The following is a 13,060-nucleotide window of genomic DNA, read 5'->3' as shown; positions in this document are numbered from 1 at the left end:
AGCTATTACCGCGGGATCAGTGGTGTGATAAGATTCTGTCTCCTCCACTAGAAACAGAATGTAAGCTCCAGAAGGGAGGGGGTCAGGCGGTCTCCTGCTTTCCTGGGTCTGACATCTGGCACAAAGCAGACACGCAATAAATAAGGGGGAACAAAACAGGCCAACTGAATGGAGCTTCCAAGACAGGATCCTGAGCCTTCAAGGGATCATCCTTGGTTCCTGGGTCAAGGTCCCAGGATTAAGATGCTGGAAAGAGCCCTCCGATCCAAGACCAGGATAAGCAAAAAGGGAAAAGGGAGGAATAGAGAGGAGGATGTACATTAGAGGAGGAGGAAAAACAGCGCAAACACTGCGAAGGTGAAATAAAATGAGAGAAAGATAGACGGAAGCATCATCGAGGGTCTCAAACTTTGGGACATCTGCGTTTTCCTGTACAGTTTCTTCTTTCTAACCTGACGTTTTAGGCAGTACCACACAGCGTGAGCTTGGCGCGGTGTCTGAGTGGCGCCCATGTGAAAATTCCTCTTTGAAAACCTACTTCTCTTTTCCCAGGACCACCGCAAAACAAAGCAGCTAAACAACCAAGGACAGGTTCCCCTTATCGCTCTCATGCCTCAGTGTCCTCACCCTAAAAACCAGTGATGAAGATAGCGCCCTTCTAGGAGTTCTGGTGGTGCAGTGGGCTAAGGATCCAGTGTTCTCACGGCACCCGCTTGGGCTGCTGCTGTGGCGTAGGTTCAATCCCTGGCCCAGGAATTTCTGCATGCTGTAGGTGTGGCCAAAAAGAGATAGCCCTCGTCTTATAGGCTGTGGTAAGGATGAAATGAGATGATACTTGTAAAGATTTGGAGCAATGCCTGGCCTTAGAAATCAATCAGGACATGTTGCTATTATTGAACGTGAAATGATCTTCACCAGGGACAGCTCTGACGAAAATCAGAATTGTAATGCATTTTGCAAAGGTAACCCACTTATGGCATCCTTTTAATTATTCATCCACCTTCGGGAGTTATTTATAGCAGATGCTGGGGAGCACCTCTGCCTTGAGTGCTGTCTATTTTTACAAAGAGAAATCAATACCGTTAGCTGGATAGCTTGGATGCACTCAGCTTGGGTATTTTGGATATGCTTCCATTTGAGAAGAACACTAACAGCTGGGGAGCCGGAAGTAGCATGGTATTCTGAGAAACACTGGGGGAACCGGTGGGCCAATTTTAAGTCCTCTTAACTGGCCATTATTATTATTATTATTAGTCTTTTTAGAGCCATGCCTGCAGCATATGAAAGGTTCCCAGGCTAGGGTGGAATCAGAGCTTCAGCCACTGGCCTATGCCACAGCCATAGCAACGTAGGATCCGAGCCACGTCTTCTCACAGCAACGCCAGATCCTTAACCCACTGAGCAAGGCCAGGGATCAAACCCGCATCTTCATAGATACTTGTCAGGTTTGTGACTGCCAAGCCGCAACGATGGGAACTCCCTTAACTGGCCATTATTAATCATTGGGTACCTGGGCTGGTCTTGGGCAAAACAGTGAAATAGTGGGATTGTGTTTGATCACTCACTTCCTACACTCATCTGTTTAATGCCCTGAGCCCCGGCCCCCACATGCCAGGTCCAGGGCTTGGTGCTGGGGATACAGCAGTGAGCAAGTCAAGTTTGCCAGGAAGACAGGCAATTTAAGAAGAATTAAAGTACAATGAGAAGAGGAAACCAAATTGCAAACAAACTAAGAAAGAAAGCTTCACCCCACTAACAGTCAAGGAACTAAGTTTTAAAGCCCAGTAAGACACTATCTCCGACTGTATCCTATTGGCAACAATTTTAACGTCTGATCATTGCAAACAGGAGAATATGGAGCAGCAGAGGCTCTTTCTCTCCCTTTTTATTTTATTTGTCTTTTTAGGGCCACACCTGGGGCATATGGAGGTTCCCAGGCCAGGGGTCAAATCAGAGCTACAGCTGCCGGCCTACACCACAGCCACAGCAACACTGGATCTGCGTCACAGCTTGTGGTAACACTGGATTCTTAGCCCACTGAGTGAGGCCAGGGTCAAACCCACATCCTCACAGACACTATGTTGGGTTCTTAACCTGCTAGGCCACAATGTGAACTCTCAGAAGCCTCAGTTATATCAAATGGGGTGGTGGTGGTGGAACAAGTTACCCTGCCTCTTACTGATAAAAAGAAATCATGGAGGTAAAACGCAGAGTTGATTATGTGAGAGATGGTAAGCAACCAGTAAATGTTATCTACCTCTGCCCCCAGCCTTACCTGCCATCTATCTTCTGGGTAGGTCTGCGTAACGTGGGGCACACCCGCCTGTCCTCCTCTTTTTCTTTTTTTTTTAAGGGCCGCACCCACGGCATGTGGAGGTCCCCAGGCTAGGAGTTGAACTGGAGCTGCAGCTGCCGGCCTACGTCACCACTCACGGCAATGCCAAGGATTGAACCTACGTCCTCACGGATGCTAGTCAGACCTTTGATCTGGAGGTCATTTTTCACTGAGCATTTTCAGGTCTAAGCTTCCGCTTGTGACTCAACAACTCTGGAATTTCGTAGAGACTCAGCAGGACGTGAGACCTGCATATCACACCATCCCTGGTGGGCTGGGCTCCTGACTGTGAACTTAGCTCCCGTTCCCCCCACAGGTCCAAGTGGGTTCCTCTGGGCGACTACATCTCCTCCAACACGGATGAGTGCACAGCCACGCTGATGTACGCCGTCAACCTGAAGCAGTCTGGCACCGTTAACTTTGAGTACTACTACCCAGATTCTAGCATCATCTTCGAGTTTTTTGTAAGCCCTTGGCCAAAGGGGAAGTGGGAGGTCAAGACTTTCCCAGGATCAGGCTCATTTACAGGAATCACACACACAGTCCTGCTTGGGAAGTTCCCACAGCTGTCTTCCCCCTGGCGAGAACCGTGGGCAAAACCAGCTGAGGCTTCAAGAGGTGGAGAGAAAGGCAGAAGCAGAGGGCCCTGGAGGGAAGAGTAGAGTTGGGGAGATTCCCAGGTGTTTTGCCCGGTTCAGACATGAAAACAGCAGGTAACAGTTCTGAGCGACACATTATTTCTTTTGTGTCAGTGCACTGACATTGTGTGTGTGTAACTAGCTCCGGCCCTCGTTCAAGGCTCACGTGTTCTGAGCTCGGTCCCTCAAGGAGACTGGCAACTCTTTTCCCATCAGAAGGGCCCTCTGGAAGGCTGGTGCATCTTAGGGTAAGGAACTCATTTCCTTAGCTGAGACTCAGATCTCAAACTTCTGCTGCCCCAGGTTCAGAATGACCAGTGCCAGCCCAATGCAGATGACTCCAGGTGGATGAAAACCACAGAGAAAGGATGGGAATTCCACAGCGTGAGTAGCACAGCGGCCTTCTCCCTGGAGGTTCAAGACAAGGGACCCAGGGCCTTTCCTCCAAAGGGTGCTTTTTCCCAGTCTGGGCCTCCACTCTTCTCTCCCTAGACCCCAGGGGTCAGACCTGATGAAGATGATACAGTTTCTCTCTTTTTTTAGGGCCGCACCCACAGTACAGGGAGGTTCCCAGGCTAGGGGTCCAATCCGAGCTGTAGCTGCTGGCCTATGCCATAGCCACAGCGACACCACAGCTCAAGGCAACATCAGATCCTTAACTCACTGAGTGAGGCCAGGGATCCAGCCTGCAACCTGCATGGATACTAGTTGGTTTCATCATTGCTGAGCCACAGTGGGAATTCCTCTCCTCTTGAGGTGACCTAATATGGGTGTGGATTCACTGGCTTGACCCCTTGGAAGGGCCCTCTGGACCAGCAGCTCTCTGGCTTTAAGGGACCCGGTCTTCCGGGGCTGGATAAGTAGAACCGGAGAAGAGTGAGGGAATTTCAGTCATTCTGTGGTTAGGGACCTTCAGGTCCCTTCAGGGTCTCACCATGGAGATACTCCTGGCGTACGTGACCGAGGGAAATGTGGAAGGAGAGGGTGTGCGAGGGCTGCGAGAGGAGGCTTAGAAGGAGAGACGAGCTAAGCCAAGATGGGAGGACGGGCCAAGCTGAGGAAGTTGAGAGAAAGGAACAGAATAGGCACTTCCAAGCAGACTGCAAGAGGAAGGCTCACAACAGGAGGCTAACGCGATGGATGAGCCATGCCTGTCTCTGTGGCTGAACTAAGTCTTCCCGTTTGTGGTTTTTAGGTGGAGCTAAATCGAGGCAATAACGTCCTCTATTGGAGAACCACCGCCTTCTCGGTGTGGTCCAAAGTTTCCAAGCCTGTGCTGGTGCGAAACATCGCCATAACAGGTATGGAGGGCAGAGTAGGGTCGGGTCAGGGGTCTGGGGTGGACGTCCTGACCCTGTACCTCTGCAAAGGGGATGAGATCAGTCTTCAGGGGTTTCAGTTCCCATGCTCAATCCTTGTTTTTGTTTGTTTGTTTTTGTCTTTTTAGGGCCACACCCACGGCATATAGAGGTTCCCAGGCTAGGGGTTGAATCGGAGCTGTAGCCACAGGCCTACACCACAGCCATAGCAATGCAGGATCTGAGCCTCATCTGTGACCTAGACCACAGCTTACAGCAACGCCAGATCCTTAACCCACTGAGCAAGGTCAGGGATTGAACCTGCGTCCTCATGGATACTAGTCGGGTTCGTTAGCCACTGAGCTACAACAGGAACTCCAATCTTTGTTTTCTATGTTTTTCTTCCTCCTTAGGTGTGGCCTACACTTCCGAATGCTTCCCCTGCAAACCAGGCACATATGCAGACAAGCAGGGCTCCTCTTTCTGCAAACTTTGCCCAGCCAACACTTATTCCAATAAGGGAGAAACTTCTTGCCACCAGTGCGACCCTGACAAATATTCAGGTGATGTTTCTGTGGATGGGGAGAGTTTGGTGGGGGACCCAACACATCCACAGGGAGAAACAGGAAGTGGAGCCATCCTTTTTGGCCAAACTGAAGGCAGTAATTCTGAAGCCCTTGCTTTTTGGGTCCTGGAAGAGCCCTACCCAACCACACTCCACTCATCACTCTTGAAATGAACTCCTTCAAGTATTTATTAAGCCCCTACTGTCTGCCAGCCCCTCGTCTCAGTGTTTGGAATACATCAGTGAACAAGGAGACAAGAGTCCCTGTCTTCACGGAGTTCACATTCTGATAGGGAGAAGACAGACAATAAGTGATAAATACAATAAAGAATAAATTTTATACTATGTTAGCAAAAAAGTGCAGGTAGCATAGCAAAAAGAAAAAGCAGCTCAGGAATAGAAGGATTAGGAAAGGGGTTGCAATCTTTTTGTTCATTTGCTTTTTAATGAAACCTTAAATAGGAGTTCCATCATGGCTCAGTGGTTAATGAATCTGACTAGGAACCATGAGGTTTCAGGTTCGATCCCTGGCCTTGCTCAGTGGGTTAAGGATCCGGTGTTGCCGAGAGTTGTGGTGTAGGTCGCAGATGCAGCTCGGATCCCATGTTGCCGTGGTGGTGGTGTAGGCCGGCGGCTACAGCTCCGATTAGACCCCTAGCCTGGGAATCTCTATATGCTGCAGGAAGCAGCCCTAGAAAAAGGCAAAAAGACAAAAATAAATAAATAAATAAATGAAACCTTAAATAAGACTATAATTATAAATATAGGCAATAAAAGTATATATTTACATAACTTAATTTGTAACAATTGTTATCAAAGTTAATTTAGAAGAGCCATGCAGTTGTATCTATGAGCAAAACATGTTGATAGCAAGGGCTAAAAACAGAAGCTACAATCTCATATCTGTTGAATTCAAAGCATCCGTTGAATTCAAAGCAGGAAATCCAGGGTTCCCCGGAACACAGTTTGAAAACCACCGTTCTAAGGGACACTAAGACAGCTGGAAGCAACCTATTTCTGCAGCCCTCGGATAGTGTCCCAAAACATCCCAACTTGAGAGATGGGACCTGGTTATTTGAGGGGGTCCTGGGGGTACCAGGGCTCTGGTGTAAGATGGGTGATGACCCCAGAGGGCCTTCTGCTCAGATGGTCTAGTGGTTGGCCCAGGATCCATGTCCAAGACAGGTTCTGAAATGAACAAGCAGAGAGGGAGAAAGAGTCCTTTCCCCTGCAAATGCCCATAACTATTCCATTTTTTCCTTTTTACGCAAAACTATAGACACAAACCCAGCTCAAGGCCCTCTCTCGAGCAGATGCCCCATCACCCTTCACACAGGTGTTACAGAGCGTGTTTGCTCAGCCAAGACCAGCCACTGACCTTGTGAACTGCTTGTTTCCACACTATTCCTAAAACAAAAGTCCTATTATCTACACAGATCTTGCCAAATGAGTGGTTTGCAGCAACACCAGAAATGTTTAGGACTTGGGGGAAGTTTTTATCCTTAAGTCTAAATTCCTGTTTTTCCACTTGAATTTCTTACTCCTCTTCCCGGTCCTATCAATGGCAGCCTTTGTTAGTTTCTGTCTCCAGCTCCCTTTCCAGCCCCGCTGCGGTACAGGCTTTGAATGGCAAGGTAGTTCTAGAAAAACTGCCTGCGAGTGTTTTAATCAGTGCTATGTAAACTGATTTTTATCCAAAGAGCTGTTCAGAAAGTGTTTGGGAGTTCAAATTCTTGGAGTCTATTCTCCTTTTGCCATTGATCTCTCAATCCACCCATTTGACTGGAAAGTGAGTTTTTACTATGAAGAATATGGTCAGCTTGGGGTACATATTTCTTTGGGACTTGACTCTTCCAGAATACAGGGTCAGTGGGAGGCTGGGAAAATGCAAAGAGGGTCTGATGAGAGCCTGTAATGGAAGGTACATGGAGGGAGGGACAGGAGACCCTGTGACCATTTAGTCATTCTTGGCAAATACAATCTGAGCGCCCACCAGGTGCCATGGCTCAGGCTTGATGCTCGGGTTAGAGCTGGTGCCTGCTCTCCAGCTTATATCAGAAGTGGCCACACTAAAAGTAAGAACTCCTGGTACAGGTGGTGCGGGGATAGGAGTGCTGAGGGAAACGGGCAGAGGAAGCAAAACAAGGGAAGTGGTCAGTCCCCTCTGGGGAGGGAGGAAAGGCCTCACTAGCTGGGCTCTTGAAAGACAAGCTGAGTCTTGAAAGATGAGTTGATCATTTGATGAGGGCAGGATGTTCTGGAAGAAGCCAAGGCCAGAAGGCTTGGAGATCTGGGAGTGACTCAGCATCGCTGGAGCTTATTTGGAGAGAATAAGCATCCAAGACTAAGAGGTGGGCAGGGAACAGGTTATGCGTGAATCCTTCTGTGCCATTGCTACAGAACTGGAACTTGAGCCTATCAACGGTGGAAGCCATTAAAGAATTAAGAGCTGGGTGGGAGTTCCTGTTGTGGCACAGCAGAAACGAATTCAACTAGTATCCATAAGGATGTGGGTTTGAGCCCTGGCCTCGCTCAGTGGGTTGGGGATCTGGCATTGCCATGAGCTGTGGTGTAGGCCACAGACATGGCTCAGATCTGGCATGGCTGCGGCTGTGGTGTATGCCAGCAGCTATAGCTCCGATTTGACCCCTAGCCTGGCAACCTCCATATGCCACAGGTGCGGCCCTAAAAAGCAGAAAGAAAGAAAGAAAGAAAGAAAGAAAGAAAGAAAGAAAGAAAGAAAGAAAGAAAGAAAGAGAGAGAGAAAGAAAAGAAAAAGAGCAGTTGGAGTCCCCAAGATAAACTTTATCTTCATGCACTTTTGCCCAGGGCCAATCCTACAGGAATCACTTTGCATTCTCTCACCAAACATCTAAGCCAAATTCCCAACTCAACTGGTCCCCAGTTTCAACACCTTGATGAAACCTGAGCTAGGAAAGTGAGGTCTGGCTTAGCATTGGGGTTAATCATTTATTTAAAACCATCTTAGCAGTTGTCAGTGTGTAAACAGCTGGACAATTTATGCTGAAACTTGGAGAGCTGGGGTGTCAGGCTGCACAAATATTTGACAAGCAGAGAAAGATCCCTGTGTGGAATGCACTTTTTAACACGTAACTTGCAATTTGCTAGATCTAATATGCAAGGTCTTGGGAACTGGTGTGTTTTCAGCTCTCACCCCAAATTTCTTGTGGCCAAGCCTGTCAAAACCAGGAATCCCTGGATCCCTCTATGTTGAAAGAAGCCTTTGGCTTGTTAACCAAGTAAATGAGCCGAGAGGACCCCAGCTGTTTCCAGGCAGTAGTTTGCTCTTGCCCAGGCTAATAAGAGAGCGACAGAAGAGGCATAGAAATGGGTGATTGATGGAGTTCCTGTCGTGGCTCAGTGGAAACAAACCTGACTAGCATCCATGAGAATGCAGGTTCGATCCCTGGCCTACGCTCAGTGGGTTAAGGATTTGGCATTTCCGTGAACTATAGTGTAGGTCGCAGATGCGGCTCAAATCTGGCATGGCTCTGGCTGTAGTGTAGACCAGTAGCTACAGCTCTGATTCGACCCCTAGCCTGGGAACCTCCATATGCTGCAGGTGCAGCCCTGAAAAAAAAAAAAAAGAGAGAAATGTGTGATTGAGGGAAATCCCCAGTGCTGGCCAACAGGACGGTAATTAGGACATTCTCTGATGTAGAAACTCATTTGGTGCCTTGGGAGGAAGAAGAGACCAGCTGAGAAATAAGCCTGAACTGGAAGAGAAAGGAGATTCTGAATCCTCAATAAAAATCCCATGACAGTTACCAAACCAAAATAATTCCACAGACCCAAGTGCTAACAGTTACCAGCATTTAGCAAGCTCCTACTTACAGTGTGTCAAGTATGTGTTGCCTCCAGCAAGGTAGATGTTGTTACTCCTATTCTACAGATTAGCACACAAAGGCTAAGAGAGGTTAAGTAACTTGCCTAAAGTGACACAGCTACTGATGCTTAAACAAGATCCAAACCCAGATCTATCTGGCTGAAAGGTCTCATTCCAAGAGTTCCTGTTGTGGCTCAGTGGGTTAAGAATCTGACATAGGGAGTTCCCGTCGTGGCGCAGTGGTTAACGAATCCGACTAGGAACCATGAGGTTGCAGGTTCGGTCCCTGCCCTTGCTCAGTGGGTTAACGATCCGGCGTTGCCGTGAGCTGTGGTGTAGGTTGCAGACGCGGCTCCAACCCCATGTTGCTGTGGCTCTGGCGTAGGCCAGCAGCTGTAGCTTCAATTCGAACCCTAGCCTGGGAACTTCCATATGCCACAGGTGCAGCCCTAAAAAAAAAACTCAATCCACTCTACGAAACTACCTGCCAGATAATATGCAGAGAGAGGAGGTCTCACCATTATCACCTGCTTCCCCAGGTAACACGATAGTCATATTAGAAATAGTGGTGAAAGGAGTTCCTGTCATGGCTCAGTGGTTAACGAATCCGACTAGGAACCATGAGGTTGCAGGTTTGATCCCTGGCCTTGCTCAGTGGGTTAAGGATCCGGCGTTGCTATAGGCTGTGGTGTAGGTCGCAGATGTGGCTCTGGCGTAGGTCGCAGATGTGGCTCTGGCGTAGGCTGGTGGCTTCAGCTCCGATTCGACCCCTAGCCTGGGAACCTCCATATGCTGTGGGAGCAGCCCAAGAAAATGGCAAAAGGACAACAACAACAACAACAAAAGAAATAGTGGTGACAGTAGTAAAAGTAGCAATACTGTACTGGCACTTTATAAAGCAATGGCTTTTATACTGGAGAAAGTAAATTCCCTGGAAATTAAAAAACATTATTTGCATGAACTAGGTATATTTTTTAGGATGTAAGGAAACAGATCTTTTCCCAAATTCTCAAAAGAGAATTTTTTTCTTATTCACTGTAATTTATTAATTTTCTAGAACTAGCATAGCAATAACAACATTTTAGTAAAAACCTAAAAGGAAAAATATGCTTGTTGGCCAGTAAAACATAACAGTTCTCTGAAAACTCCGTGTTATGTACAAATATTTTTAGAAATATGTAAAATGCCAGCACTCTAACATTTGTGACTCATACTTGTTTACTCCTACTATGTTTTGAAGAGTTAGATATTGTTAGGGAAGCTCCCATCATGGCTCATCGGAAACAGATCTGATTAGCATTCATGAGGATGAAGTTTCCATCCCTGGCCTCGCTCAGTGGGTTAAGGATCTGGCATTGCTGTGGCTGTGGTGTAGGCCGGTGTCTACAGTTCCTATTCCACCCCTGGCCTGGGAACCTCCATATGTGCAAGTGGAGCCCTAAAAAGACACCCACACAAAAAAGAGATTGATGTTATTTTTCTTTTTTTGCCTTTTCTAGGGCTGCTCCTGCGACCTATGGAGGTTCCCAGGCTAGGGGTCTAATTGGAGCTATAGCTGCCGGCCTACACCACAGCCACAGCAATGCAGGATCGGAGCTGTGTCTGCAACCTACACCACAGCTCATGGCAACACCGGATCCTTAACCCACTGAGCAAGGCCAGGGATTGAACCCGCAACCTCAGGGTTCCTAGTCGGATTCGTTAACCACTGGGCCATGATAGGAATTCCTGATGTTATTTTTCTTCTCATTGCTGATAGAATTGTCTGTAAACATCATCAACAATCTCATTATGATACCGTGAATTCAAAATAAGGTGAAATCCATTGTGTTAAAGAGTGAGTCACTGAAATAGTTCTTGCCATCCCCTTTAATCATAGGGTTAAAGCAGAACTAACCTAGGTATAAGAAGTACATACAGAGAGTAAAATAAATACAATGATGGTTAATAGCACTTTTCATTAAGTCCAGGTCAAGGGTTAGGGATAGTGCTATGAGGCCTGGGCGTGGGGAAAGTGGAAAGGACTAGATGAAACCATCACCTTACTTGGGTAGGATGGTTGCATGGAGCAGGGAAATGCAAAGGAGGAAGGCCCTTCTTCTGGGCACATACTAAGAGAAAAGCCAGAGAATCGGAATAAGAGGACGAAGGCACTGGCCTAAGCTCTCCTATGTTTTGCTTCAACCCTTCAGGAGTAGAAAAACCACCTGCACAATCAGGGTTCTGAGGCACCTGGAAGCTGGCGGGTTTCAGGGAACTGGGTTGTAGGTAAACCTGCAAGATGCTCCCTCCGGCCCCTCCCTCCTTGCCGGTCCTTCGGCCGTTCCACCTCTCCGTGCCCTGCTCCTCAGGGCAAGCCCGGTGGCTTCTCATCAGCATCAAGGAGAAGCACAAAGGGGCTATCTGAGCAGGCTTTAGGGACTGGAAATGATGCCATGCAGGCAGAGGGAAGGTGGGTGTGCAGGGTTTTGTCCTTTCTGCAATATCTCTGTCGTGCTGCACCCCCGGGGTTTCAGGCATTGGAGCATCAAGTGGTCAAGAGCTCTGCTTGCTAATGTGTAACTCCAGACGTTTGTCCTTGCTTCTGCCATTTAGAAAAAGGATCGTCCACCTGCAGAGTGCGGCCAGCCTGCACGGACAAAGATTACTTCTCCACTCACACGGCCTGTGATGCCAGCGGAGAGGTGGGTAGCACAGTCTCGGAGCCCCTTTGCCCGCTCCTTGGGCTTTGCCAGATTCGGAGCTCCAGCGATCAGGGAAGCTGGCAGCTGAGAGACCCCTACAGACCCCAGCCGCGAGCCGGGGCCAGTGGGGAGACAAAGCCAGATGCCCTCATTCACTTTCAGGTCAGAAACTCTCTTTGCCACATTTGTTCCGCTGATTATTCACATATGCTCTATTTCAAAAAATGCTTTCCTTTTCTCTTGCTTGGTTTCTCCCATTTGCTTCGCCCCCCTGGGCAATGACTGCCCGTCCACGCATGCTTGCTTCTTCACGGAACTCATCAGACTTGGCCCCTCGGCACTGCCCTTCTGGGCGGGCAAAGGGGAGGATTCCTGCTTCCTGGCTCACAGGAGAGTGGCCTGACCTGTTCAGGCCCTTCCAGTTTCCTCTTGCCCCCAGGCTGTCTGCCTCAGAAAGACTTTCCTTTGTCGTCTGCCTGGCCATCGACTCAGCTGGCATTCTTTAGTATCAGCCTCTGTGCTGGGCCCTGTGCTCCAGCTGGGGAATCAAAGCGAGTAAGAAGGGCTTCTGCCCCCAGGGACCTCCAGGTCCCATGGGAGAGGGTGGGGAGGAGAAAGATGGGCCAGACTGAGGTGATGAGAGGGGGTACAGGAGTTCCCTGGTGGCTCAGCGGGTTAAGGATCTGGTGTTGTCACTGCTGTGGTGAGGGTTCCATCCCTGGCCCAGGAACAAACGCATGCGTTGGCGTGGCCAAAAAAGAGAGAAGGGTATGCAGGGCACTGGGGGGACCCAGAAGAGGAGCAACCAGGACTGGGGCCAGGGAAGGCCCTTCAGAGGAGGTCATTTGTTCACATCTATGGCCAGTCACCATGCTGGGCACTGGGTATGCAGCAGTTCCCAAAACTAAGCGAACCTCTACTCTTGCGGAGCTTAATTATTGTCAGGGAGTGAGTGGAGGAAGGGACAACAGATAAATGACAAATGGGTGTATAATAATATCAGACGGTAATAAGTGGTAGAGAGAGACACACAAAAGAGATAGAGATAAGAGATAGGGAATGAAGGAGCTGCTTTAGAGAGGGTTAGGATAACCTCTCTGAGGAGGTAACATCGGAGCAGAGACCTGAGTGGGGTGAGAGGGAGCCAGAGTGCAGTCCAGACAGAGGGCATCGTAGGTGTGGAGGAGGCAGGCGTGGGTCTGGTGATACCGAGGAAGAGTGGTAAGAGCAGAGATGGCTCAAGGGCACAAGTGGAGAGATTGGTCTTAGATTAGACATTCTGGATGAATTATCTGCATCCTAAACCAGAGCCTCTCAGAAAAGAGGAGCTGGGAATTCTGCATCATTCAGCACTAAGCATACGCTCGGCTATTTACGATGCATAAATGTTTGCTGGCCGGACAGGTGGCTGAATTCTCTTTTTGCTAATGAAGCATGGGAGAAAGTCTGGTCCTTAAGGGGGACTGTTTTTACAGTCATCTCTTACTCCTTCCGCCCCACCTCGCCCAGCTCTCCTGTTTTGAGCCAACTCCCTTCCCAAGCAGCCAAGTGGGGTGAAATACCGTGTCAGTTGCACGCAGTTCTCCAGGGTCTGATGTTCTGTTTGACCTTGTGAAAATGGTCATTTTCTCAGCCTCAGCTGACTCACTAATTACACGAGGACAATCCTGTTCTTCTTCTCCCTCCAGGACAT

At 48.6% G+C, this 13,060-nt stretch overlaps 1 protein-coding gene across 8 annotated transcripts in view; it reads left to right on the top strand.

Annotated features, from left to right (window-relative positions):
• The window catches only part of KIAA1324 (KIAA1324 ortholog), a 72,323-nt gene that overhangs the window by 37,069 nt on the left and 22,194 nt on the right, over positions 1-13,060 (top strand). For all 8 annotated transcript variants that reach the window (XR_001308467.2, XR_002343534.1, XR_002343533.1 and 5 more), the window contains exons 4-8: positions 2,652-2,799; positions 3,277-3,357; positions 4,169-4,274; positions 4,685-4,834; positions 11,279-11,367. Coding sequence is in view for 5 of the 8 variants with exons in the window: in XM_013997295.2 (XP_013852749.2) it covers positions 2,652-2,799; positions 3,277-3,357; positions 4,169-4,274; positions 4,685-4,834; positions 11,279-11,367 (574 nt within the window). In the remaining 3 variants the exon portion in view is untranslated. The remainder of the gene's footprint in view (positions 1-2,651; positions 2,800-3,276; positions 3,358-4,168; positions 4,275-4,684; positions 4,835-11,278; positions 11,368-13,060) is intronic.

The sequence above is a fragment of the Sus scrofa genome, chromosome 4 (genome assembly GCF_000003025.6).
Source record: "Sus scrofa isolate TJ Tabasco breed Duroc chromosome 4, Sscrofa11.1, whole genome shotgun sequence".
Taxonomy (NCBI): domain Eukaryota; kingdom Metazoa; phylum Chordata; class Mammalia; order Artiodactyla; family Suidae; genus Sus; species Sus scrofa.
The sequence above is the reverse complement of the archived record's forward strand: the minus strand, read 5'-3'. Positions and strand labels throughout refer to the sequence as shown.